We start from the raw sequence: 25814 nt of genomic DNA, 5'->3' as shown, positions 1-25814 counted from the left end.
ACTTTCTGCCCCCCCAAGGTGGCGTCGCCCCATCCCGACCGGTAACTAGTTACGGTAACCAGCTCCCGGTGACCAGTGACCGGGGAGCAGCCGCCCCCCCCGGCTCCTCCTCCTCCCCCGGCACAGCGGCGGGCGGGCGGCAGCGCAGGCCGCGGAGCGGCACGGAAAACGGGGAAAAACGGGAAAAACAGCGGCGGAAAAGAGACAAACGAGGGAAAAGAGGACGGGAAAAGGTAAAAGGCCGAGCTAAAGGACGAAAAAGAAGGGGAAAAGGAGGAATAAAGGAGGAAAAAGGATTAAAGAAGGGAAAAGGATTAAAGAAGGGAAAAGGAGGATTAAAGAAGGGAAAAGGAGGATTAAAGAAGGGAAAAGGAGGAAAGAAGGAGGCAACAAGGAGTAGAAAGGAGGAATAAAGAAGGAAAAAGGAATAAAGAAGGAAAATGAGGAAAGAAGAGTAAAAAGGAGGAATAAAGGAAAAAGAATAAAGAGGGAAAAGGAGGAAAAGGAGAAAAAAAGAAGGAAAAGGAGAAAAAAGAAGGAAAAGGAGAAAAAAGAAGGAGAAGGGGAGGAATAAAGAAGGAAAAAAAGGAAGCAGAAAGGAAGAAAAAAAAGAAGGAAAAGGAGGAAAAGATAAAACTCAGGAAAACAGAAGGGAGGAGGAGGAGGAGGGAGCGGCGGCAGCAGCGCGGCCCCAGGTAGGGGGGCGGGGGGGCGGGGGGGCCGGCGGCGGTTCGGGGCACGCGTGACCCCCATTCCCGGGTGGGGAAACTGAGGCACGGCAGCGCCCCCCCCCCCCCCCCCCCCCCCCGCCCCGGCGCCGCCCCGGCCGGTTCTACCGGCTGCCGCGTGTTCTGCTTCAGCAACAATAGACTTACGTGATTTGTATCTATCTTAAAGTGTTCGTATTTATTTTATTTATATATATATATTTATTTAGTCATTGGCAATATCTGCTTACCTATCGAGAACATCTGCTTGTTGTTTCTCTAGTTAACAATACGATTTATTTATAGACCTGTAGAGCTACTTACCTCTCAGGAATATTTGTTTATTTACTATTTATTGATCAATACAGTTATACCTCAAGAGTATTTATATACTTATTTCTCTGTTTATCTCTGTGCTACTTGTTTATTATACATAATAATAGCCAAAAAGCCAAATTTTCCAAATCTCCTGACTATTTCAAAGCCAAAATTCCAAAATTTCCAGTTCTCTTGCGTATTTCAAAGCCAGATTTTCAAAATCTCCTGACTATTCCAAAGCCAAAGCTTCCAAGTCTCCTGAATATTTCAAAGCCAAATTTTCCAAATCTCCTTAGTATTTCAAAGCCAAAGTTTCCGATTCACTTGACTATTTTATTTCCCAAATCTCTCTGCGGGAACATTTCACTAATATGTATTTATTTTTTTCTTGAAATCCCCAAGTTTTCCCACCTCGGGGAGAGAGGTTTGGGATGCGGCTGTTCCCGGACTAATCCGTGTATTTTTTTTCCTGGCCTAATCCGTATTTTTCTCCCGAAACGCCCCGTTTTCAGCGCCTCGGGGGGCGGTTTGGGATGCGGCTGCTCCCACATGGACCCAGCGCATCCCCAGGGGCCCGATCCTGAGGCCGGACACCGCGCTGAGGGTCCCATGGAGCCGCCACCCGAGCAGGACAGAGGGACATCGGGGGACAAAGGGACCCCCCAGCCCGCGGAGGAGGCTGTGGGGGGGTCAGAGGTGCCTCCCCCCCCCGCCGTGGGGCAGGGGGGCTGCGCCCCACGCCCCCCCCGCCACGAGCATCCGCAGGACGACGCTCCGGAGCCACAAACCGCAGAGGACGGGGTGTCCCCGGCGGGTCCCCAAGCTGCCGCGGGGGGGGTGACGTTACCGGCTGACCCCCCCCCAGCCCGGACCCCCGTTCGGGACGCGGAGGCGGATTTTTATTGCGTGAAATGGATTAATTGGAAGGGAGAACGGACGCCCATCGTCACGCAGAACGCCAACGGGCCCTGCCCGCTCCTGGCTGTCATGAACGTCCTCCTGCTGCAGTGGAAGGCAAGTGGGGTTTGGGAGGGGTTGGGGGTTTTTTGGGAGGCTTCGGCCTCAGCCCCCCTCCCCAGATCACAAGGGGAGGGGGCCGGGGAACTGTCCCCAACCTCTGTGCACTTCCAGGTGAAGCTGCCGCCGCAGAAGGAGGTGATCACGGCCGAGGAGCTGATGGCACATTTGGGTGAGGTCCCGGGGGTGTCCCTGTCCCGGGGGGGTCACCGGCTCACGGGGGGGGCTGACGGCGCTGCCTTGCAGGGGATTGCATCTTGTCCACCCAACCCCCCCGCGAGCCGTCCGAGGGGCTGCAGCTCAACTTCCAGCAGGTGAGGAGCGAGACCCCCAAAGATCACCTCCCATGCCCCGGGGAGCACTGGGGCTGCGAGATTTGGGGCGCAAACCCCTGCTTTGTGCTTCCCCCCCCAGAACATCAACGACACCATGACGGTGCTCCCCAAGCTCTCGACGGGGCTGGACGTCAACGTGAGGTTCACGGGGGTCTCGGACTTCGAGTACACGCCCGAGTGCATCGTGTTCGACCTGCTCAACGTGCCGCTGTACCACGGCTGGCTGGTGGACCCCCAGGTGAGCGGCCCCGTGGCCGTCCTGTCACCTCAGGGTGGCTCCTGTGGGGACAAGGACGCGAGGGGACGGCCCGAGGGCTGGTGGGGCGGCGGAGCGGGCTGCCCGGAGAGGCTGCGGAGGCCTCGTCTCTGGAAAGGGTCAAGGTCAAGTTGGAGCGGGCTTTGAGGAACCTGGTCTCGTGCAAGATGTCCCTGCCCGTGGCAGGAGGTTGGACCTTTGATGACCTTTGAAGGTCCCTTCCAACCCAAACCCTTCTGTGATGCCTTTGAGGAACCTCAGTGCCTCACCCCGTGGCAAAGGGGGGGTCTCAATGACTTTTGGAGGTCCTTCCCAACCCAAACCCTTGTGCGGTGGGTCCTTCCCCATGGCGGGAGCCGCCAGCTTGGCCTCTTGGAGGTCCCTGTGGTGGTTGCAGAAGGTTCCAACTGAACCAGACCATTGTCCCCGTGCCCTGGGAGGGCCGGTCCCCACGGCGCCGTGGTGACAGCCCTGCGGTGACAGCCGTGTCCCCTCGCGCAGAGCCCGGAGGTTGTGCAGGCCGTGGGCAAGCTGAGCTACAACCAGCTGGTGGAGAAGATCATCACCTGCAAGCAGGCCAGCGACTCCAGCCTGGTGAGCGAAGGTAACGGCCCCCGGCGCTCCGCCACCCGCGCCCCGGGGGGGTTGACACCTCGTGCCCCCTCCCACCCCTCTGTGCCGCCCCAGGGCTGGTGGCCGAGCAGTTCCTGGAGGCCACGGCCTCGCAGCTGAGCTACCACGGGCTGTGCGAGCTGACGGCCGCCGTGCGGGAGGGCGAGCTCGGCGTCTTCTTCCGCAACAACCACTTCAGCACCATGACCAAGCACGAGGTGCGGCCCCCGCCCCCGGCAGACCCCCCCAACGCTGGCAAGGGCCGACTGTCCCCTGTGTCCCCCCACCAGGGCCACCTCTACCTGCTGGTGACGGACCAGGGCTTCCTGCGGGAGGAGGGGGTGGTCTGGGAGACCCTCCACAGCGTGGACGGCGACAGCTGCTTCTGCGACACCGATTTCCGTCTCAGCCGCGGCGCCGGCCCCCCGGACCACCGGCTGCAGCAGAGACAAGTGGCCCAGGTGGGGGGCAGGCGGGGGCAGCTGGGGACACCGGGGACGCCGCAGGTTCGGTGCTGATGTGCCGAGCCCCCCACCCCGTTTTCGTGTGTCCCCCCCTGCAGGATTACATGATGGCGCTGTGCCTGCAGCGGGGGGGGGGACAGGCCCCCCCGGAGCTGGGTGACCTGGAGCTGGCGCGGCGGCTGCAGCAGGAGGAGTATCAGCATCACCAGCCGCAGCACCCTCATCCTCAGCAGCAGGTCCCAGCGCAGGTATCCGGGGGGGTCTGGGTGCTTCCCACCCCCCTGCCCAGCCCCGCTGCTCCCGGGGGGGTGCGGGCGTCCCCCCCGGGGGCGTCTCTGCCCCCAGCCCCAATTCTGGCCCCCCCAGGCCCGCTCGCCACCGCGGAGGCAGCGGCAGAAGCCGGACTTGGACTGTGCCCTCCTATAGCACCCGCGGGGGGGCCCCGCCGTGTGACCCCCAGGGAGGCGCGGGGGCACACACGCACGAGGGGCTGTCGCTGCCCCCCCCGCCGGGACCACCCGAACCTTTCCAGTGGCCTTAACACGGGGGGCGTGACCCACCGGGGGGGTCGCAGCCCTCGGTCCCTGCTCCGAGGTGTGGGGGGACACACGTCTCGAGCAGGGACACCCCCCCGTGTCCAAAATGTGGCCTTAGCCCTTGGCAAATAAAGGACTTGTCCCCACGCGCGTGGGTCCGGCCGTGCGACACCCGGGGGGGCCCTGCGCCCCACGGACACGCGGGTTCGGGGGTTTGGGGGGGGGTTGGGGTGTTGGGACCCTCCGGACCCCACGGACACGCGGGTTCGGGGGAGTTTGGGGGGACGGAACGGTGCAGATCCCACGGACACGCGGGTAGAGGGGGGGTTTGGGCGACAGGCCCCTCCGCACCCCACGGACACGCGGGGCAGAGGAGTCTCGGTGGGTGCAGCGGCGCGGCCGGCAGGAGGCGCTGCGCAGCGGGACCGCCGCCAGCGTGGGGGGCGAGTGGGGTCTGGGGGGGACACACGGGGGGCCACGCAGGGCGGGCCACGCAGGGGGCGGTGGGCTCCGTCCGTCCCCGCCGCTCGCCGTGTCGGCGGTGGATTGCTCCCGCCTGGCGCGCCGCCCCGCTCGCCGTCTCGGCGATGGATCGCTCCGGCCTGGCGGCCCCGCCCCGCCCCCCCGCGGGCCCCCGTTGTTGCGGTGACGTCACTCCCGCCGCTGCCTGGCGCGGGGCGCGCGCGGACCGGGCGGGGGCGCGAGCGGCGGCGCGAGGCGGCTCCGGCGGCGCGTGAGTGGGGGGGCGGGGGGGCGGCCGCCGGGCCCGTTCGGCTCCGCTCGGCTCCGCTCGGGCCCGTTCGGCTCCGCTCGGGTCCCCCCGGGTCCGTTCGGGTCCCCCCGGGCCCGGCCCCGCTCCGGGGCGGCGGCTCAGGCCGCGGGGCCGGTTCCCGGTTCTCCCCCCGCGCACGCACGGGCCGCCCCGTTATGGCCGCGCGGGCCCCGCGGGCGCGGGCCCCCCCGGTGCTCCGGCCGCCGCCCGCCCGAGGCCCGAGCGCGGCCGAACGGGACCCGGCCCCCCCGGCCCCCGGTACCGGGACGCACCGCGGGGCCCCGGCCGCTTTCTTTTTTTCCTCTATAATCTCCAAATTCTCGGATTTTCTCCCTTTTCCAGCACGATCGCGCCTCAAATCATCCCCCGGGGGGGTCCGGCCCCACCCGCTGGCGCCCGGGCCAGGCCCCGGTGTCCCCCCGGTGTCCCCCCCGCGTCCCCCGGGCCCGTTACCTGCCCCGGCCCCTCCCGCCTTAACGGGAACCGGTTGTGAAACCGGCCCCGGTGGTTCCGCTTCCCCCCCCGGGGCGAAGCCGCGTCCGGATCCGGGTCCGTCCCCGCGCCGGGGACCGTGACCCCCCCGGTGGCACCGGCGGGGCCGCGCCCCAGTGTCCCCATCCCCGGGGCCGCGGGTTCGACCCCGGGACGTGGATAAACCGGGGCGGGGGGGGCGTCCCCTTGTTGTCCCCCCGGGGTTGTGCCCGTCCCCGCGGGGGGGGGGGCAGGGACGTACCGGGGAGGGGGAACCGGGTGTGTCCCCCCCCAGAGATCCCCGGTTAATCATCACCCCTGACCCTGGCGCCACCGGGAGCAAAGTCCCGCGGCCGCCGCGCGTGGCACCGGGGGGGTCACGTCGTGGGGGGGTCACCGTCCCGGGGCCGCCGGGCGCCCCCTGACCCGTTTTCCGCCCCCCCCAGCATGTTCCAGACCCTGTACAGCTACTTCTGGTGGGAGCGGCTCTGGCTGCCCGCGAACCTCACCTGGGCCGACCTGCAGGACCGCGACGGGCGCGTCTACGCCAAGGCCTCCGACCTCTACGTCACCCTCCCGCTCGCCTTCCTCTTCCTCGTCGTCCGGCACCTCTTCGAGACGTGAGTCCCTTTTTTGGGGGGACACACACACACGCCCGGGGATGGGGACACGGTGTCACCCTGGATGTGTTTCCGCACCCCCCCAGACGTGCCACCCTGTCCCCCGCCTGGCTCGGGGTGGCTGTGACACCCCCGGGGTCCCATCCCTTGCCCCCCCCCAGCCCGGTTTTAGTCCCGGCTTAAGCCCGGCTTTGTGCATCCCCCGCCGGCCTTATCGCGGCGCGAGGAGCCGTTTGTTGGGCAAACAAGGGCGAGCGGAGGCCGGGAACAGACGGGGCTTTGTTGGGACGGCGGGAGAAGGGGGGGACACCCTTGGCCAGGCCCTGAGGGGACGGTCCCCAACCCTGGGGCGACACAGGGACCCGGATTCCCCCGTGGTTAAACCCACCTGGGAGAAGCAGCAGGATGGGGAAACTGAGGCACCGAGCGGCTGTGGGTCCTCAGGCGGTTTTGACGTGGCCACCTCAGCCAGGTGACACAAATGGGGACATTTTTCTGTCCCTTTACCCCCCCCAGGTATGTGGCCACCCCCTTGGCCGGGCTCCTGAACGTCAAGGAGAAGATCAGGTTAAAAGCCGCCCCCAATGCCACGCTGGAGAAGTTTTACGCCACCACCAAACACCCCAAGCAGGTGAGGGGGACGGGGAGGTCCCCAAAGGCGGGGGACAGCCCCGGGTCCCCGCAGCGTGGCGGTGACGTCCCTGCCGTCCCCAGGCCGACGTGGAGACGCTGTCCAAGCAGAGCGGCTGCACCGTGCGGCAGGTCGAGCGCTGGTTCCGCCGCCGCCGCAACCAGGACCGGCCCAGCCTGCTCAAGAAGTTCCGCGAGGCCAGGTGAGCCCCGCGCCACCGTCACCGCGCCGGGGCGCGGGAGCAGGGGCCGCGGGTCCGTCCTCGTCCCTCCCTCGCCCCGTGCGCGCCTGAGGACCATCTGCTTCCTTTTTCCAGTTGGCGATTCACCTTTTACCTTATTGCTTTCATTGCTGGCATGGCTGTCATAGTGGATGTGAGTATCGTCCCCCCCCGTGTGTCCCCAGCCCCCCCGGTCCCCTCTAACCCCCCCGTGTCTCTCTGTTGTCCCCTGTCCCGCAGAAGCCCTGGTTCTACGACCTGCGGGAGGTGTGGAAGGGCTACCCCATCCAGGTGAGCCCCCCGGGGTCACGAGGTGGCCATGGGGTCCCCGGGACGCCCGTGGACGTGGCTGGTGCCCCCAGGAGGGGGTCGAAGCGGAACGTCCCCCCCAGCTTGTCGCTTGTCTCGCAGAGCATGCTGCCCTCCCAGTACTGGTACTACATCATCGAGCTCTCCTTCTACTGGTCGCTGCTCTTCAGCATCGCCTCCGACGTCAAGCGCAAGGTGGGGGGACTGGGGGGGCTCTGGGGACAGGGGTGACAGACACGGGGACGTCTTGGGGGTGACAGACACGGGCAGGGTTTTCTTGTTGTAAAACCAGCGGGGCCAGGAGGATGTGGGACCCGGGGGTGCGAGGTCTGGGGGCTCTGGGGGGGCGCAGGGCCAGTGTGACCCCCCCGTCCCCACGCAGGACTTCAAGGAGCAAATCATCCACCACGTGGCCACCATCATCCTCATCAGCTTCTCCTGGTTCGCCAACTACATCCGCGCGGGGACGCTCATCATGGCCCTGCACGACTCCTCGGATTATCTGCTGGAGGTAACGTGTCCCCCCCGCGCCGCCACGGCCACGGACGTGTCCCGTGTCCCCTCCCCGGGTCACCCCCCGCTCTGTGTCCCCCTCAGTCCGCCAAGATGTTCAACTACGCCGGCTGGAGAAACACCTGCAACAACATCTTCATCGTCTTCGCTGCCGTCTTCATCATCACCCGCCTGGTCATCCTGCCCTTCTGGTGAGGAAACTGAGGCACTGGGGGGGGAAACTGAGGCACAGGATTGGGGAAACAGGCGCGGGGTTGGGGAAACTGCCCGTGACGGAGCCGCGTGTCCTGGCAGGATCATGCACTGCACCGTGGTTTACCCGCTGGAACTCTACCCGGCGTTCTTCGGCTACTACTTCTTCAACTTCATGATGGTGGTGCTGCAGTCGCTGCACGTGTTCTGGGCCTACCTCATCATCCGCATGGCCCAGAAGTTCATAACTGGAAAGGCAAGCGGGGGCTCTGTGGGGGCGGGGGCCGTGTCTGGACCTGGACGATGCGGTTTGGGGTGGGGAGACCCCAAAACCGCGAAGCCAAACGGCGCTTGGCCCCCCGAGTCGTTCCCGGGGCGGGGGCAACGGCAGCGGTTGCGCTGGGGGAAACTGAGGCACGGCGGGAACACGGGGTGCTGATGAGTGACCCCCCGACTTATTTTCTCCCCCCCAAGGTGGTAGAAGACGAGAGGAGCGACCGCGAGGAGACGGACAACTCGGAGGAGGAGGAGGAGGGGACGAAGAACGGGCCCCTCTCCAACGGGCACCCCGTCCTCAACAACAACCACCGCAAAACCGACTGAGCGCCCGGGGGGCGGCCGGGACCCCCCCGCGGCCCAACCCGTGAGGTGTCCAACCCCCCCATGTCACCCTTGCGCCGAGGTCCCCGTCCCCTCCCGTGTCCCCCCCGTCCCGCTCGCTTTTTGGGGCGTTTTTCTGCCTTTTCACCCTCTGCCTTAAGCCACCGCAGGGCCACGGGACGGGCGGAGCGAGGACGGGGACGCCGGTGTCCCCAGGGACGGGGACGGCTCCTCCCTACGGCCCCCCCGGCATCGGCTCCAGCCCCAGTTATTCCCCTTTTTCCAACCAGCGCGTCCACTTCAAAAATGGGAAAAAAAAACAGGAAAAAAAATCCCCTTTCCCAGCCGGCATCCGGCTTCACGGTGGTAAAACCGGCGCAAGTCCCCGCGAAAGAAAAAAAGGAAAAAAGCCCCTTTTTTTTCACCAGGAGAAGCTGAGAGGCGGGAGCAGGGGCCACCCGGGGTGTTTCAGTGGCCGGATGATGGGAGGTGACACTGAGAGGTGACGCTCCGGGAGGTGACGCTATGGGGACAGATGCCGCCGGGTTCAGTGTCTCACGGAGGAGTTTAAATGTTTAAATCCCCCCGTTTCTCCCGTAAATGGGTTTTTGAGTCTCTCCCGGCCCCTTCCCCAGCGGGAACGGGACAAATTTGTGACTGATTTTTGGGGTTTGGGGTTTTTTTTTTTTGGTTGTTTCTATTTATTTGGAAGACGGAAGGAGCCGGGTCTGGCTGGCGAGACGGGGGTGGGGGACAAGGACCATTAACCAACGCAGACCAAACCGCGTCTTGTTTGTTTTTTCTTTTTCTTCTTTTTTTTTTTTTTTAAATAAAAGGTTAAATATATTAAAAGTTTAAAACTAATAAACTTCGGTAAAAAAAAAACCAACACCAAAAGGCTTGTGGCTGGTGCGGGGTGGGGGAGGCAGCACTGGATAAATCAGGAAAGGGGGCACATGTGAGGATTTCTGTATTTTTTTAATATTTTTTAATATTTTTCTTCCCCCCGCCAAGAGCTCTCAAGGGCTTTAAAACCAGCACCGCGGTGACAAAGCTGCTATTCAGGTGGAGCCGAGGATGGAACTGGAGCTCACGGAGGCCCTAAAAAGGTGCATTTTTTATAAAGAAGAAAAGGTTATTTAGCATTGGGAAAAAAGCTCCGGTGTGTGAGTGCCGGGGGGGGGCTGGATGCCCCAGTTTGAGCTCCAGCTGCCCCCAAACCAACGTTTGGTTGTTCAACTCCACCCGAATCGAGTTCGGGTCCGTGGAGTCAAGTTCAAGGTTCTCTCAGCTGCAACTTCGCTGCTTTTTTTAAGCCAAACTCTGTATTTTTGAGCTGATGGTTTTAGCCTGAGAAGTGAATCAGCAGCAAATCCGCTGCCCTGGAAGGGAAGTTCAAGCGGCTTCTCTTGAGTTCTGGCATGCGGAGGCTTTACCAAGGATTTGTTCTGCTAGAAGTGGTGAAATCCTCCTCTTTCAGGGTTTTTTTGGCTGTGTCTGAAGTTCAAGGCAACTTTTTAATAGAAAAAAAACATACTTTATTGCTTTTTAACAATGAAAAGATTCTTTACAGCGTATCACAGTTGAAGACAAGAGGCTTTTTTGGTTGTTTTTTCATTTAAATTCACATTGCCACTCTAAACCCAGTTCAAGTGTGGACCAAGCTGGGTTTATCTCCAGCACCCCAGTCCGGGCCCATGGGGGCTCAGTCCCACCCGGGACGCGGTTCTGCGCCGTCGATTTTCAAGTGAACGTCCTTAAAAAACAGCGACTGTCGAGCGCCAGCTGGAGAAGCGGCTTCGCGAAGGGGAACTGGGGACACGGGGGGGTCAGAGCAGCCGCCCCCGGCACTCGATGGCCCCGCAGCAGCACAGCAGCTCTTTGCCCTCCACGCTGCCCACTTCGTAGTTGTAATCCCAGGTCAGCTCCGTGCCGGCTCGGATCCTCCTGCCCAGGAGGGAAATTTAAAAAAAAAAAAAATTAAAAAAGGAGAAGCTGGATCTGGAGCTCTCTGGGCAGGTCCCGCTTCTCCTGGGACGAGGGTGACGCAAAGGGACAAAGTTCCCCGATGAATCAGCCCCATGGGGCGTCACGGCATCACCACCACCCCACGGTCAGTGACCAAACCGGCTGCCCCGCGCTCCACCCTCCCCTTTGGAAAAGCCTCGAATTGGTGCAAATCACTCCAGAATCTTCAGCGCGGGAGGTGGAGGTGTCGCCCAACTCACCCCCGCGCTGCCTCGCGCTCGGGGACGCCGGGAGGAGGAGACGCCCCAAGCGGGAGCCCAAACCCACGCGACTCACTTGCTGGCGAAGAAGGCGACCCAGGGGAAGCGCAGATCGTGCGTGTCCACGAAAACGTTCTGCACGAAGAGGTTGGGGCTGCAGCTGTGCTGTAACAGGAGCGCAGGCACCATCAGCGGGTTTATAAACACGGAATTCCCGACCGGGACTCGCTCCCGACCGAGTGAGTCACAAGATCCGCACTCGGAAAGGTGACGGCAGCTGGAAAGGCTGACGGAACCGTCCTGGAGCGGCCGCCCCGTTTTGCTCGAGGAGGGCCAATCATTGGCGTTTTCCCACTTTTTTTTTTAATGTATTTATCTAGTTTTGGGGAGGAACGGACCCACGGGAAGGGCGGGTGTTTGGAGGGTCGGTCTCTGGAGTGACAAGCAACGGGGCAAGAGGAAACAGCCTCAAGTTGCACCAGGGAGGTTGAGGGTGGAAATTTGGGGCAATTTCTTCCCCAAAGGGCTGTGGGGCGTTGGAACAGGCTGCCCAGGGCAGTGCTGGAGCCACCATCCCTGGGGGGGTTGAAAATACACAGAGATGAGGTTCTCAGGGACATGGGGCAGTGCCAGGGTGCGTTATGGTTGGACTTGATCTCGAGGGCATTTCCAACCAAAGCAGCTCCGACTCTACCCCCGGTCACCCCAACCGCGTCCCCGTCCCCTCCCCTGGTCCCCCGGTCCAGCAGCGACTCACATTGAGGTAGCGGCCCAGGTTCCCCTCCAGCTTGGCGTCAATGATGTAGCAGGACTCCTCACCGTCGTAGAACTGCCGCGTGGTGCGGCACACGGGCGCGCTCTCCCCCTTCTCGGCCGCCGCCAGGTTGGCGGGTTTGACGGCGATGCCGTGGGTGGACTTGAGCGCGAAGCCGCGCGTGGATTTCACGGCCACCTGCCGCTTGGCGGGACCTGCGGCACAGGGAGGCGCTTCGTGTGACCCCGGGGGGCAACAAACCCACCCCGATCGAAAATAATTACGCTCCATAACATCCCACGCCACGTTGCACCTTTGTGCTCGTCCCGAGGGTGGAATTCATCGCAAAACGGGCCCTTGCCGCAGCAAAATCATCAGACTACAGGTAACTGCAACGGTAAAGCTACAAACTGCCACATTCATATTTATAGATGTGAGGCTTTCTAAGAAATGCAATAGATTTTCATTTAGACGTCTAGTTTTTAAGATTCTCTCTTTTGTCCAAAAGAGCAGAATGCCTAAAAAACCCCTCAATTCTAACACCCAGGAACACCAGACCTTGACAGACAACTGCCCTTGGACGAGCAAATCGACCTTTGAACGTGGCACCGGTGACCACAGCCTGGTCCCTTCTCGTGTTAATAATGGTATCCTGCTCGCCAACGCCTCATTTCATTTACAAATACTGAAGATTTTTGCAAAAGATGCGTCATTAATCCATTCTGCAGGTCAAAGGGGCTGATAAGGACAGGGACAAGAGTTTTTAGAGCGCGACAGGACAAGGGCTGACGGTTTTAAACCAAAAAAGGGGAGATTCAGGCTGGACACGAGGAAGGAATTAACGGTCCCTCCACACCCACACGGTTCTATTTTCCGCGCTCGCTCCCTGCTCACCTTCCCCGGGCGTGGGGTTTCTCTTCTCCTCCTCGTCCCCGGAGCCCGAGGAGATGGTCTGGATGTCGTCGCTGTCGTTGGCGGCACCGGGGGCCTGTCCGGGCACCGCAGCACTGTTCTCGCCCTCGCTGTCTGTGCTGCTCGACAGCGTCAGCACGTCCTGCGGGAAGGGACCGGTGGCTCCGTCACTCTGGTTCTCCCCAGCAGCATTTTTATCTCTTTTAGGAGACCCCCCAATCTCTAGGAACCCGCGATCGGGACAAAAACCGCGTCTCCCAGCAAGTTTGGGGGTGGGTTAGTCCCGCAGCACCCAAACCTCCCTCTGGGCTTCGCGAGGAGGAAAAAAGCACCCCAAAACCCAAAGATTGTCCCCAGGATGGTTTCCCAGAGCTGTGGTGTGCGAACCGAGGGGCCACATCGCGTTGTAACCAGCACACGCTGCCCTTGTTTTTTGGGCTCTAAAAACCACGTAAGATCCCCTAACGCCTGAAAAAAATCAGCTGCCCCCCAGGAAATCACAACTACGAACCACAAGCGTAACTGGGGACGCAAACGGCACCGAAACGACCCAAAAGGAGGCGCGGGGGTGCCGGCACTCACGTCGGCGCTGGGCGGCGGGGGCAGCGAGTGGCGCCGGCTCTGCAGCTGCGCGGTCTTGCTGGGCGGCCGCTGGATCCCCTCCAGTTTGGGGGGGCTGGGGTTGTATCCGTACATCCTGCCCAGGTCGCTCAGCCTGGGGGGCACAGGGACGGGTCACTCTGACCCCGAACCCTCCCCACCTCCCCGCAGCCCCATGTTCACAGGCAAATTTGGGAAGAAAAAGCAGGAAAATGAAATTTAAAGAGCCTTACCCGGGAAGTTTGGTCGGCTCGTCAGGTTCCTGCGGAAGGGAGAAGGGCAGGTGGTTAAAAATCTCTCATTTTTGGAGCAGCTTTTCCGCGGAAACGCTCCCCAAGATGCCGGTTGACCCCACCGCTCGGTGTGACACCAGGTCCCACACCTTCCACGTCCCACGGCGTAGGTCTCCAAGCAAGAGGCACATCCCCGTGCCTCAGTTTCCCCACCCGCGCCCCCTCCCAGCCCCACAACCCTCCCTCACCTCTTTCTTCAACACCTTCGACTCCCCGTGCGCGTCACCCGCGGCAGGAACAGGGATTTTCTCCCTGTCCCCAGGCAGCTCCGTTTTGCCGCCCTTGTTTTCGCCGCCCTCGCTCATTTTGAAGGAGGCGGCGCTGTCATTGTCCTGGAAGCCGTCGGCCACGTTGTTGGAGCTCAGCCATGAAGCCACCTTGTTCTTGGAGGTCTCCTCGGACACTGGCAGCTTGCAGGCGGCGGCAGCCGCCGTCTCCTCATGGTTTACGTGCCGGGCGAGCCCCGAGTCCTTGGAGGCCGTTTCCGACAGCCCGTTGTCCCTCTGGCCGCGGGTCTGGCGGCGCGTGGCGTAGCTGCGCCATACCGGGCTGGTGCCAAAGTCCTCGTCCTTGCAGAAGTTGTCATCGGAGCTGTCCTCGTTGGACTCCTCCTGCTCCTCCGTGCCCGTGTTCTCCTCCTCCCCATCCTTGATGTCCACGCCGCTGCTGTCCGAGGAGCACTTGGCGTCGCTCTCGTAGCCCTCCTTGAAGTTCTCCACGCTCTCAATGTGGTCCAGGTTGGCGAAATACTCGTCACCCATCTCCAGCCCCTCTTTGTCAGCGAAGTCGTCCGTGAGGATTTTCCCTGGGGGTAAAAGAAATGAAGTGAGTGAATTTTCTAACTGCGTTACAAAGCTAAGCGTGAGTTTTCCAGGGTGTGAGTTTTCCAGGGATGACGCTCCAAATCCATAAGTTTCCATCCTCCTAAAAGGCTGATGGAGGAGCAAACAGGAATGACACCACTTCATTCCAAAGCTGGGCTGGGAAATGACAACCTGATACTCAAGGAAATGAAAATCTGATCTCAAGTGGGCCCTTGCTGAAATCCAGGCTCCCAGCAAAGAAATCTCCAACCAGCAACACAAACTCTGAATTTCAAAGGGCTGGAGGGTGGAGGCGACATGAAGGACAAGAAACCAGAGCGCCAGGCGATGCCCACGGGGAGTTTCACTTCAGAGTTAAGGCAACTTCTGCATTTCATCGCTCGTGCACACGTCCCGGCGCTGGTTGGACGTCAACAGGAAGGAGGTTACGTGTCGATTCACCCAGAAACGGCTCCGGGGAGCTGAGTGTTTCTCTTGGTGTCCTGCTGGGTTCTGCAGCGTCTGGGTTTGGAGTCAGGCAAGGGAAGGGGCATTGATCAGGAAATCAAAGTGCCACGAGTTCATCAGCTCAGTTTTTACTTTCCTGGGCGCTGAACAAGCACGGGAAGAGCTTCACACCTGTTATTTTCTGACAAACAAAGCCCAGACCTCAGGCCTGACACCACCAGATCTTTCCAAATCCTTATTTTCCCCCTCTCCTGAACCAAAACAAATTATTCTCTGAGTATATGTGAGCGCTGAGAAGGGCACCGGCTCCACAGTGGCTTTTCTCTCACAGCAACTTTCCAAAGGAAGAGGTTTCAAGCTCCTACCTGCATAGATGCAGACGAAGGAGCCCTTGGCAATGTCGTCAAGGCAGCGGATGCCCCAGCCCTTGTTCTGCGTCTTGAAGAGCTGCAGCCGGACCTGCAGCCCGTGCTGGACCAGGCGGTTGGTGCACATGTTGATGTTGCACTGGCACCGCTTGTTGCACTCGTAAACGCTGCAAGAGGGGAGAACGGTGACACTTCCCCCCATAACGCAACAGACCGAGCCAGGAATGATGCAACGGGAGGTGCAGCAGCAGCTGGAAGCTCGGCAGAGCAGACAGAGCATGTTTGCAGGTCCAGGGGAAGGTGAGGTTGGAAATTTGGGAGAATTTCTTCCCCAAAGGGCTGTGGGGCGTTGGAACAGGCCACCCAGGGCAGTGGTGGAGTCACCATCCCTGGAGGGGTTGGACAGACAGAGATGAGGTTCTCAGGGACATGGGGCAGTGCCAGAGTGGGTTATGGTTGGACTCCACGATCTTGAGAATCTGTTCCAACCAAAATGATTCTGTGGTAACACATGGAGATCCCAGGACACCCATTAACAGGCAAATCAAGAGCAGAGGGAGGTTTTTGGTGTCTGGGGAATTCCGCCTCTCTGCCAGCACTGGGGCCGCGTTCCTGGGGCTGGTGTTGGTGAGGGCAGAGGAGCCGCGGCTCTGCTTACCCCGTGGGGAGACATTCCTCCAGCCGCTTGTGCTGGTACCCGGAGTTGGGGTTGATCTGCCCGCCCGGGGTGCAGCCGGTGGCTTGGACCGTCAGCTGGTGACAGGCACATTTCGACCTGGAGAGAAACGCAGAACAAAAACCCCAGAAATTCAGTTTATACACTAAGTTTTGCAGTAAGGAAGACAAATCATGTCCTCCTGCAGAGATGGGCACGTGGGGCTTGACCACCAGAGTGGGCTCAAAGTCCAGGGCGGCTCCACTCTGGGATGTTCTCCCCACGCTGTCCCCACCCTCCAAGGCCCAGCGACATGTGCGGCGTCACCTACTTGTCCCTGCAGCCATCCTTGCAGTCGCAGCCCACCAGGAACTCCCAGCTGGTGTTGATGTAGACGCCCTTGCCGGGGATGCGCTCCTTGCTGTAGGCCACCTGCGGCGGCGGCGTGTTGTCGATCTCATTGACACAGGACAGCGGGACGTCCTCCTGGCCCTTGGTGATGTCTGCGATGTAGTAGAAGGGTTTGTAAGGCTGGAACTTGCGATCGACCAGCACGTACGGGTCCAGGCAGAACATCTCCAGGAACAGAAAGTCGCAGTCCGTCTCGAAGAGGTAGCGCTCGATCTCCTGCATGGTCCGCAGGCTCAGCCCACACGGCGTCTTGTAGAGCACATGGAAACCCATCTTGCGGTTGACGCGCCGGCGCGCTGTCATGCGACGGAAGTCGTAGAGCAGCGGGATGAGCAGCGGGTTCTTGCTGCGGTACTGGTCGCTGCGGATGGGCCGCACGTTCGCCAGGCAGGTGTAGCTGCAGACGTGGGGCAGGTAGAAGAGCTTCTCCAGCGGCGCACGGTACGAGGGCTCATTGGGGACGCGGTCGGTCATGCCATGGAACGGCTGCGCCGCGCCGCTGGGGACACGGGGAGAGGGGACGCACTGAGCTGCCGCGCTCGGGAGGAACCGCAGAGGGGATTTGGGGACCCACCCTGTTTCCCCGAATATAAGCCCCACCCCAAGAATAAGCCCCACCGCATGATTTGTCAGGATGCTCGAAATATAAGCCCTACTCCAAAAATAAGCCCTTAGTCACGGTCCATAAAAAAAGCCAATTTAAATAGCGTCCAGGCAGCTCTACATGTAAAAAAGTAAAATTAATTGGCAGTAGGACAGATGTGACTCATAGCATGTGATGACATGACTCCATTTGAATAAATGTTCATTTTTTTGTCCAAGAATAAAATGAAGATTGTTGTTCATGGAAAAATAACACATTCTCTGAAAACCAACAAAAATTAATATAAGACTCTGTCTTATTTTGGGGCAAATAGGGTAATTCCTATCAAAGCAGCTGCTAATTACACCCTGGGACAGCCTGTTGGCTTTGGCACTTAGTCCTGGGAGACATAAAACCCAGCGAGGCTGGGGAGGCCCCAAAGGGATGTTACCAGCAGCAAAGAACACAAAAAAACTCCAAATAAATCAGAATTAGGGAAGCAGAAACAAGCAGGAGCTGGTTGTGGTCTCAGAACTGGGATCAGCCTGTGGATCAATGACCATGAAGCCGCCACTGCAGAAAAGCCACCTGCAGATTGACATGAATAGCGGCTCCTGAGCCCGGAAAGGCTTAAAAAGAAGAATTCTCTACAAAAAGCAGGGGCGGAGGCCTTGGCCAGGGTCTCACTGGGGTGAGTGTTGGTCAGAACTGGTAAAAGACCCTCCGAGCTCAAGCCAACAAGAAAAAAAATCACCAAGAGTTGTTGGGGAGTGAGAACGAGGCAAGAGAAGCGCTCGGGGTGGCAAATGACAAAAATCAACCTGCACCCAACCGAACGAGCCCCAAACCCACCCCCACGCCGCAAACCCTCCCGAGGACGCCGGGGTCCGTCCGCTCCGCTCACCGGTGCTGCTGGGCCGCGCTGGTCCTGCCCGAGGGGGTGTCGCTCAGGACGGGGGATGCCGGTGACGATTGCCCCGAGCCCACAGAGCTGGGCCGGAACGACGTGCTCTTCTTGGCCACTTGTTTCCTCGCCTGGGCCAGCTGATTGTCGGAGCATCTGCAGGAGGGAAGGAGGCGACTGGATTTAAAATGGGGGCAGACAAAATAACATTCCTGTCCAAGAGAAACCTGTGGATTTTTTCCTAAGGAGCATGAAAATTGGCTCATTTCCGACTCTTTGCGCTCCCACCATCCCACAATGAGCCCAACCAAATGCCAGTGCTCGGCTACATTTTAAAATTTAGCCCTGAGTGAGAACGTGGCGTTCGGCTCGGCGGGCACCGGGCTGTCAGCTCTCCCACCCCCAATTACTCATCCAGCAGCTTTTATCAATAATTTCCCCCAAAAGCACATCAAAAACCCATTTGTGTCACTGGGAAACAAGCCTAGACCTGGAGGAAACCCGCACCTGAGGATTCCTCTGCACAGACGGGCCGGTGCCAGCAAGAGTTGAGGACGAATCATGAAGGTGGAAGCACAAAACTGACTCAAATACTTACTCCACCTCGGCGGGCTGTGGGGAAACGTTCCGCGGCGGCAGCGAGGCTGCCTGCATCTGCTCTAACGGTTTGTACTGCGGACCAGCACCCGTTAGATCTTGCGTGTATTGTACAACAGGCCCTTTGCTGCGGACAGCGCCTGGTGGGGAAGGCAAAAAAGCAAAATATCAGCAAGAAAAGTCACTACCGCCAACCCAAGTTCGTTGCGCCAGCCACAAAATATCAACTGAGTCCCCAAAGGCAATGAAAATAGAGGCGTCTGGAATGAACGGTGGGTCACAGCCAGGCACCCCGAACAGATTCTGGCTGCTTCACACAACCCCAGTTTGGTTTTGCGGCATCTTTAATCCAGGAGGAAAAGCTCATTGGAAATCTTACATCTCCAGTTCTGCTAAGAAAAAACGCACCAAAACCCAAACCAAAGCCAAACCAAACCCACCTGCCCACATCAAGCCACAATTTCATTCAAATTCCAGGATATACAAAAGAAAAAGGTGCTACGGACCGACATTGGGGCGAGTCCTCGCTTGTCCACTCTGTTTCTTTTCCTGGGTGGAGGCTGTGGAGGTTTTCATGCTGAACATGGGCTCGAGGCGCGTGGAGCCGCGGTAAATCCACTCGCAGCGTTTGTCGTCCTGCGGCAAGGGGAAGAAAACGCTCACAGCACCTGCTGCCAGAGCCTCCCGGAGCAGGACGCAGTGAGAACTGAAGGGAAAGGCAGCAAAGCATCGACCGTGCAGCCGCCAGAAAACAGAACCAGGAATTCATCATGTCTGGGAAACGCTGGATACAAACCACATCTAGAAAAATCTAGAAAGAGGCTGGATACTAAGAGCCCAAACCTCAAATGCGGTTTTATTCTTAGCCCAACGACTAACGAGGCATCGCTGGAGGAACCAAAGTCCCTCCGGAGACAGGTGAACTCCTCAAACCCAACCTGCTCTAGGATAGGAGGGTTCAATTTGCAAGACAACGTCTTCCCCGGCCGTGGTGGCTACGTGGTTATCTAGGCAGGAAGGAAGCCAAGCAGGCACGGGTATTTATCCACAATTTGTAGAATTTGAGCAAGCAGAACACGGCACCTGCTGCTCAGTCCCTCCCCTGCACTCGGACAAAAGACACAATGGGTGTTTCCATGAAGAGAGGGACCAGAACACCTGCAGACGATGCATTTTGTTTCTTATTCATCTCCCACTTGTAAGTTTTGCGGGCGAAACGCTTTAAAAAGCTTTGGAAGCTTTTGTCGTGCAAGCAAATCGCATCAGCAGAGCAGAAACTGGTGCTCTACCCACACAGCAAAATATCTGCTCGTTCCAAGACACGGCCAAGTAAACAGGACATGATCAGCCCTCTCCAGACCCAATTTCAGCCCAAATTCCTCCTCTCGTGGGAAGCTGTCCTACCAGGAAGAGGATTTTGACCAGGCTGCCATCCACCTCCTCCACCCTGGATTTCCACCAGGTCCCTTCCCACTCAGTTTTGATGAGCTGCCCGTTCTTGAGCAGCACCATGGGCCGGTTGGGGTAGGCCGTGATGTACTCCTCCACGAAATCGCGGCACGACACGTCCTCGATGTCCTCCCAGGTCTTTTTCACTGTTCCGAAAGGGAAGAAGAGCAAAAAGAAGCTTTTAATTATTTTTTTAAAGAAATCCCAGATGGATTTTTACACAAGAACAATAAAGCAGCAATCCTGAGCGGCCGGATTTTCAGTGGTACACCCACGTTAACACACCCACAGCGCGTTCTCTCTGCTGATAATAAACCCCTATTTCCTCCAGAATCATATGAAAAATTCCCCCGGCGCAGCAGCGGAGGGGACATGGGGCCTGTCCCTCGCTTTTAACAAAGGGTCTGTGCACAACTCGAGTTTTAGGATGTGGGAGGCGGCAGGGGTCACTCACATGGCCTGCAGACCGGGTACAGCTCCCACTCCTTGACGTAGGACGCGTAGCCGTCGTCGAAGAAGATCAGGAACCTGCAGAACAGTGGTGCTGCAATTAGAAATGCGGTTGAATTGCTCCTAAAATCTGCAAGAAAAGCATTGCTTTGGGGTGAGGAGCTGTAGGAAGACACATTATGAGAGATCAGCGTTGCAGCCAGCATAGCCCGGAGGAGGAAATTTGCACTACGAGCTCGTTTTTCAGTTATTAAGCGCATATCGGGTGGAACTTTACACAATTAGGCACGAGACCAGATCCACATTAGAAATAGAGAGGGCAATTTTATCCTTTAGAAACGTCCTCAGCGAGGCCATGAGCCCAAATCACCACCTCACACAAGTTCTGCCCCGTATTTCACCGAAAATGCTGCTTCAAACCTGCCGCTTCTTCTCCTGAAATGTTTTGGCAGCGCTGCGGCACTAAACCTTTCCAGGGCTTGGATTTCCTAACCGGTTTTCTGCCTCGAGCAGGGCAGATTTGCATTTGTGTGATAATTGGAATAAGTTACCAGATGTAATTCCTGACTGGGGGACATGGCAGCTCCACCCAGAGCTGTCAGAGATAAGAAAAGCTGAAGGAACAACACTCAGAATTACGTCCGCAGAAGGAATTTCGCTCCCACAGAAGCAAATATACAAGTATACTTTTTTTTTTCCTTATTTTTTTCCTAAAAACTAAACAAAAAAAAGAGAGAGGGAGGTACAGGACTCTAGAATGGAATTACTACCTGTCTTTATTCTTCACGTTGGGGGCTTCGGCCACGATTCCAGCGTACAGCCACACTTGATTCCCGTCTTTGTATTTGGCCACAACGCGGCTGCCCACGTAGTGTTTCTCCGGCGAGGGGTGATAGTCGTAGGCGATGTGGTTGCCAGAGAGCAAACTCTTCCCTTTATTATCAAATTTCACCTTGTACTTCTTGCCAGCCCCTGCAAGATGTTTCAGCAAGATAAATAAAAGCCAACTGATTTTGCGCAAGGAGCCCAATGCCCTCTGCCTTCCCGATACGATCTAGAACTGATTCAAGATCTTTTCAGAAATTAATCTAGATGGTAAAATATCACAGCGGAGACGTTTTGTTTTCACGACTTGTTCCAAGTGGCACCAGGTGCTCTGATACGGGACCAAGCCTGATCCAATTACCCGCCCGGAGCTTAACGAGGGCGGCACGCAGGACGTACCGACCGTCTGGATGGCGATGAGCGTTCCCTTGTGCCACGTCTTGGTTCTCTTCTTGCCCAGGATCCTCATGCCGATGCTCAGGTCGCCGTCGGTGCTGAGGTCGCTCCCGACGGGCTGGACGGTGCCTGGAGCTTCCCAAGGGGTCTGCGCATCTACCCGAGGAGCGACAACCAGAAAACAGGTCAGAAACTGCCCCAAAACTCACTCTTTTCTGTATGAAATTGGAAGAACATCTGTTGGACCTGAGACAGGAGGTGTTCCTGCACTTTCCTTCACCTCAGTACCTCAGTTTTAGTGGATGAAATAATCAGCAACTGAGGTTTAAACATTATTTAAAAGTTTTAATATTATGGAAACTGCACCACTTGCATTTTTCTTTCACAAAAGGCTTGAAGAAAAATAGGAATTTGGAATCAATACATCCTAAAGGGTCTTTCCAGTGAGGAAATAAAAGTTGTTTTCTTTTTCAGGATGAAAACCACGTCTGCAGCCGCAGGACGCTCTCACGCGCCCACCTTTCTGTGCGTCCTGAGCGCTCATTCTCTTGTTGACAGCATCCACAAATTTCTGCATGTCCTGGGTGGACTTTCTCATGGCAGCCATGGCTTCCCGCAGCTGGCGGGGAGGAAAGAGAGAGAAGAGATGAAAAACCTTTTCTTGTTTTATGCCTTGAGCGTTCCAGAAAACCCCCCTGCAGAAGTACGCAACAGTCAGGGCTTCTCCAACTCACCCGAGTCCGATTCTTCGGGATTCTGGAATTACTGTCGCCTGCATTTAAAGAGAAAGTAATTGGCTTAAAACATCTCGGGGAGGAAAAGAAATCCGTTAAGACAGAGAAAGAAGAGAGAAAAGCATCTGCTCCAAAGCAATGAGATACTGAACTGTGTCTCCAGCCCGAATCAACACTCATGACGTCATCATCATCCTCGTCCGGGATCTCGATCACCTCCATGGCCTTGGCAGCCGAGTCCTCGTCCTCGGAGCTGCTCTCGCGGTACTGCAGGCCCAGCTTGGAGTACAGATCCTTCACCGAGAGCTCGCACTTGTCGATGTCTCTGGGGAAAGCCAGACGGGCAGAGAGACGTGGGTGAGTGCGGCCGCACGGCCCCAGCACCACAGAACCACCCGCCAGGAGCTGCTGATTAAACACAACCACGATGAGGTGGGGAAATGTCTCCACAGAAAGGATTTAAAGCCACAGGGAAAGAATTTTATTTATCCCTCAGTCAAAGAATTGTTATTCTGGTTGGAAAAGCCCCTCGAGATCATGGAGTCCAAGGTTGGCACTACCCCGTGTCCCTCAGAACCTCATCTCTAGTCTGTTCAACCCCTCCAGGGATGGCGACTCCACCACTGCCCTGGGCAGCCTGTTCCAATGCCCCACGACCCTTTCCAGGAAAAAAAATTCCTAAAATCCAACCTAAACCTCCCCAGTGCAACTTGAGGCCATTTCCTCTCATCCTGTTGCTTGTTCCTTGGGAGAAGAGACCAATCCCCCTCGCCCCAACCTCCTCCTCCCTTGTTCCGAGGCCCAAATCCGACACACGGCTGCGATTCGAGCCCCCTCACCTCGCAGTGTCGTCGAAGAGCCGGTCGACACGAGCCACCTCCTCCTCCTTCTGCTTCACGCACTTCTCCAGCTCCTCCAGCTGCTGCTTCCACTGCTTCACACACTCGAACTTCTCCAGCTCCTTGTCGATGATCTCCTGCAGCTCCTCCATGGAGATGCCCAGCTCCTCCATCACCTCCTCCATCTCCTCAGAATCCATTTCTGCCGCACCTGACGCCACAGAGAGGCGAGAAAAGCCGGTGAAATCCTCCTGCCGCCGCACGTCCCCCGAGGGAAAAAACCCATTTTCTGAAAGCTACTCGGGGAGGAAAACCCTCCTCACCCCAAACATCTCCCCAAAGCCCTCAGCTCAACCCCCCACCCCACAGCCCCCTCATCCCCACTGTCCCCCCACAACTCCCAGTCCCCCCATCCCAATTCCCCTGCCCCACAGCCCCCTCCTCGCCTCAGTTTCACCCCAATCCCCCCCTCACCTCAGTGTCCCCCTAGCCCCTCAGTGTCCCCCCAAACCCCTCCTCACCTCAGTGTCCCCCCATCCCCTCAGTGTCGCCCCCAATCCCCTCCTCACCTCACTGTCCCTCCTGTTCCCTCCTCACCTCAGTGTCCCCCCAATCCCCCCATCCCCTCAGTGTCCCCCCCGATCCCCCCCTCACCTCAGTGTCCCCCCCGATCCCCCCCTCACCTCAGTGTCCCCCCCGATCCCCCCCTCACCTCAGTGCCCCCCCATTCCCTCCTCACCTCAGTGTCCCCCCAATCCCCTCAGCGTCCCCCCCATCCCCTCAGTGTCCCCCCCAATCCCTCCCTCACCTCAGTGTCCCCCGGTCCCCCCACTCCCCCTGTCCGGCTCCCCCCGACCCCGGTATTTCCACAGAACCCCCCGCGCCCCTCAGATCGCCGTTCCCCCGCCCCAGTTCACCCCAGCTCCCCCCGCTCTCACCGGGACCCCGCTGGGGGGACAACGGAGGAGAACGGAACGGGGGGGAGGGGGGGGGGCCAAACCCGGAGGCTGTTCGACGTCACTTCCGGCGCCCGTGGAGCCCAACCCGTCGCCGCGGCCGGACCGGCGCGCGGCGCGCATGCGCAAAAAGGGGAGGGGCGCTGCGGCGCGGGAAGACGGCGCGTGCGCGAAGGGGAGGAGCCAGAGGCGCTTAAAGGCGCCGCGCCCCGCGAAATGCGCGGTGCTGCCCCCTATGGGAGGGCGCGGGGAAGGGCCGGGGGGGCCTGGAGAGGCCGGGTAGGCCCGGGGCGGGGCTGGGCGTGCGGGGGGGTCCTGGGAGGAGGGGGGGGCTGGGGGTGCAGGGGGCTCTGAAGGCCCTGGGGGGGAGTTGGGAGGGATAGAGAGATCCGAGGGGGCGGGGGGGCCTTGGGGGGTGACAGGGAGCTCCAGGGGTGCTGGGGGGACTCTGGGGAGCTTTGGGGGGGGTGACGGGTGGCTCTGAGGGTCCCGGGGCCTTCACAGTGCTGGGGGTCCCTGGGGGTGTCGGGGGGTCCCTGGGGTCCTGGGTGGTCCCTGGGGGTGTCGGGGGGTCCCTGGGGGGGTCTCTGGGGATGTCAGGGGGTCCCTGGAGTATTTGGGGCTCCCTGGGGGTTTCAGGGATCCCTGTAGGTGCAGGACATCCCTGGCAGTGTCGGGGTATCCCTGGGGGTGTTGGGGGGTGTTGGGGTGTCCCTGGGGTGTTTGGGGGTCCCTGGGGATGTCAGGGATCCCTGGGGGTGTCCCTGGGGGCGTGGGGGTCCCCGTCCCCCCCTCAGCTGTTCTGCTCCTCCCAGGTGACGGTGGGGACGGCGCTGTAGGGATCGGCCACCAGCCGAGCGCAGCGCAGCGTGGCGGCCGCCAGCAGCAGCCCCAGCAGCACCACGAAGGCCACGGCCACCCCCTGCTCCACGTCCACGCCCGGCGCGGCCACCGTGTTCTCCATGCGGGTGACACTCGGGGGACGGCCCTGCGGGGTGAGGCGGGGTGGGGTTCATGGTCAAAAAGGTGCCGAAATCGTGGCCTTGGGACCCCGCTTTGGCGTGGCTGGTGGGGGCGGGTTGGGGACGCCCGGTGTCATCCCAAACTCGTCCCTGTCACCCCCACCACGGAGATCGTCGTCCTGCCCGCGTCCCATCCCGCCCAGCCTCCTCGTTTATAGCGATAAGTGTCTTGCTTTCTTAAACAATTCGTAAAATGAAATAACATTTCTTTGTTCTTTGTATTAAAACAGCCTAATTTTTATATATAAATATAAATATTTTTAAAGGGTTTATAAAGCTAAAATATGCTCCAGGAGCAGATGACCACAGCCCTAATTGCACCAAGGACGGCAAATAAACTACCAGCCCCTTACCTCCCCACGGACAGACGGATGGACGGACGCTGTCCCGCTGTCCCCTGCCCTGTGTGCTGTCCCCGCTGTCGCCGTCACTGTCACTTCATGAACATTTCAGGGACACGGCGGTGTCGCCTTTCAGGCGCTCCCGGTAACGGGGAGAAACGATCCAGGGGATTAAATTCTCAGCGAGGGACAAGGGCTCCTGGGTCCCTTTGCGAGGACACGGGCTGAATCAGAGGATTTGTCCCCAGAATAATTTAAACACCCCAGGAATACCTCGGGTTCTGTTATTTCCCCAAGGGGAAAAAGGATCGTTTTGAGGACGGGGATGATTTTCCACCGAAGATTTGCCCCCAGGCTGGCGCGAGGTGGTTTTTCTGGTGATTTTTTTTTTTTTTGTAAAAGCTGAGTTTTGAGGTTGTAATCAGCCCTAATTAATGATTTCCTGCTGCCCCCCCTGTCCCAGTCCTGACCTAAAGCCCAGTTCCAGTCCCGGTTCCAACCTAAGCCGGAATTCCAGCCTGAATTCCAAATCCCCACCCCAACCTAATCTCGCTCTCAACCCTGATCCCAATTCCTGCTCCAACCTAATCCCAGTCCTAATGCCAGCCCCAGCCTCAATCCCAGCCTCCAAACTAATCCCAGTCCCTGTCCTA

The 25814-nt window shown here is 58.9% G+C and overlaps 3 protein-coding genes across 5 annotated transcripts; 2 read left to right on the top strand and 1 right to left on the bottom strand.

Moving 5' to 3' along the window:
* The first annotated feature begins 147 nt into the window (after positions 1-147).
* On the top strand, positions 148-4384 carry MINDY1 (MINDY lysine 48 deubiquitinase 1). 2 transcript variants are annotated; one of them, XM_065653629.1, is made up of 10 exons: positions 148-233; positions 1538-2039; positions 2157-2214; positions 2289-2356; positions 2457-2615; positions 3135-3237; positions 3321-3463; positions 3536-3706; positions 3808-3957; positions 4076-4384. In XM_065653629.1, exons 2-10 carry the CDS (start codon positions 1575-1577, stop codon positions 4133-4135), a joined length of 1377 nt encoding a protein of 458 aa, XP_065509701.1. In that variant the 5' UTR covers positions 148-233; positions 1538-1574; the 3' UTR covers positions 4136-4384. The 2 variants fall into 2 exon arrangements, with proteins under 2 accessions (XP_065509701.1, XP_065509702.1); XM_065653630.1 differs by lacking the exon at positions 148-233 and adding an exon at positions 586-695.
* Positions 4385-4900: 516 nt separating this feature from the next.
* Positions 4901-9398, top strand: CERS2 (ceramide synthase 2). The gene is made up of 11 exons (XM_065653633.1): positions 4901-4978; positions 5935-6108; positions 6625-6739; positions 6823-6941; positions 7056-7113; positions 7200-7250; positions 7371-7463; positions 7651-7779; positions 7866-7972; positions 8076-8229; positions 8448-9398. Exons 2-11 carry the CDS (start codon positions 5936-5938, stop codon positions 8574-8576), a joined length of 1128 nt encoding a protein of 375 aa, XP_065509705.1. The 5' UTR covers positions 4901-4978; position 5935; the 3' UTR covers positions 8577-9398.
* Positions 9399-10087: 689 nt separating this feature from the next.
* SETDB1 (SET domain bifurcated histone lysine methyltransferase 1) lies at positions 10088-24582 on the bottom strand. 2 transcript variants are annotated; one of them, XM_065653615.1, is made up of 22 exons: positions 23781-24582; positions 22843-23053; positions 22156-22328; positions 22004-22041; positions 21789-21888; positions 21273-21425; positions 20819-21020; positions 20053-20126; positions 19554-19744; positions 18656-18785; positions 18151-18289; positions 17553-17708; positions 15986-16564; positions 15658-15774; positions 14997-15166; positions 13549-14165; positions 13301-13329; positions 13050-13182; positions 12450-12609; positions 11559-11770; positions 10878-10961; positions 10088-10520 (listed from the first exon to the last, which is right to left on the bottom strand). In XM_065653615.1, exons 2-22 carry the CDS (start codon positions 23040-23042, stop codon positions 10317-10319), a joined length of 3861 nt encoding a protein of 1286 aa, XP_065509687.1. In that variant the 5' UTR covers positions 23043-23053; positions 23781-24582; the 3' UTR covers positions 10088-10316. The 2 variants fall into 2 exon arrangements, with proteins under 2 accessions (XP_065509687.1, XP_065509688.1); XM_065653616.1 differs by having other exon boundaries at positions 10318-10520; positions 10878-10966.
* Between the last annotated feature and the right edge of the window lie 1232 nt (positions 24583-25814).

This window comes from Caloenas nicobarica, chromosome 31 (assembly GCF_036013445.1).
Source record: "Caloenas nicobarica isolate bCalNic1 chromosome 31, bCalNic1.hap1, whole genome shotgun sequence".
Classification (NCBI taxonomy): domain Eukaryota; kingdom Metazoa; phylum Chordata; class Aves; order Columbiformes; family Columbidae; genus Caloenas; species Caloenas nicobarica.
The sequence above is the reverse complement of the archived record's forward strand: the minus strand, read 5'-3'. Positions and strand labels throughout refer to the sequence as shown.

Bases quoted from the DNA above. Each gene is read 5' to 3' on its own strand.
- SETDB1 (XM_065653615.1), bottom strand. From the start codon at position 23,042: ATGGATTCTGAGGAGATGGAGGAGGTGATGGAGGAGCTGGGCATCTCC. The intron at 21,426-21,788 runs GTGGGCGCGTGA...CTCCTCGGGTAG, and splicing joins CGCTCAGGACGCACAGAAAG to ATGCGCAGACCCCTTGGGAA. The intron at 16,565-17,552 runs GTGAGCGGAGCG...CCGTGTCCCCAG, and splicing joins AGCGCGGCCCAGCAGCACCG to CGGCGCGGCGCAGCCGTTCC.
- CERS2 (XM_065653633.1), top strand. From the start codon at position 5,936: ATGTTCCAGACCCTGTACAGCTACTTCTGGTGGGAGCGGCTCTGGCTG. The intron at 7,114-7,199 runs GTGAGTATCGTC...CCTGTCCCGCAG, and splicing joins GCATGGCTGTCATAGTGGAT to AAGCCCTGGTTCTACGACCT. The intron at 7,780-7,865 runs GTAACGTGTCCC...TGTCCCCCTCAG, and splicing joins CCTCGGATTATCTGCTGGAG to TCCGCCAAGATGTTCAACTA.
- MINDY1 (XM_065653629.1), top strand. From the start codon at position 1,575: ATGGACCCAGCGCATCCCCAGGGGCCCGATCCTGAGGCCGGACACCGC. The intron at 2,215-2,288 runs GTGAGGTCCCGG...GCTGCCTTGCAG, and splicing joins GGAGCTGATGGCACATTTGG to GGGATTGCATCTTGTCCACC. The intron at 2,357-2,456 runs GTGAGGAGCGAG...TTCCCCCCCCAG, and splicing joins TGCAGCTCAACTTCCAGCAG to AACATCAACGACACCATGAC.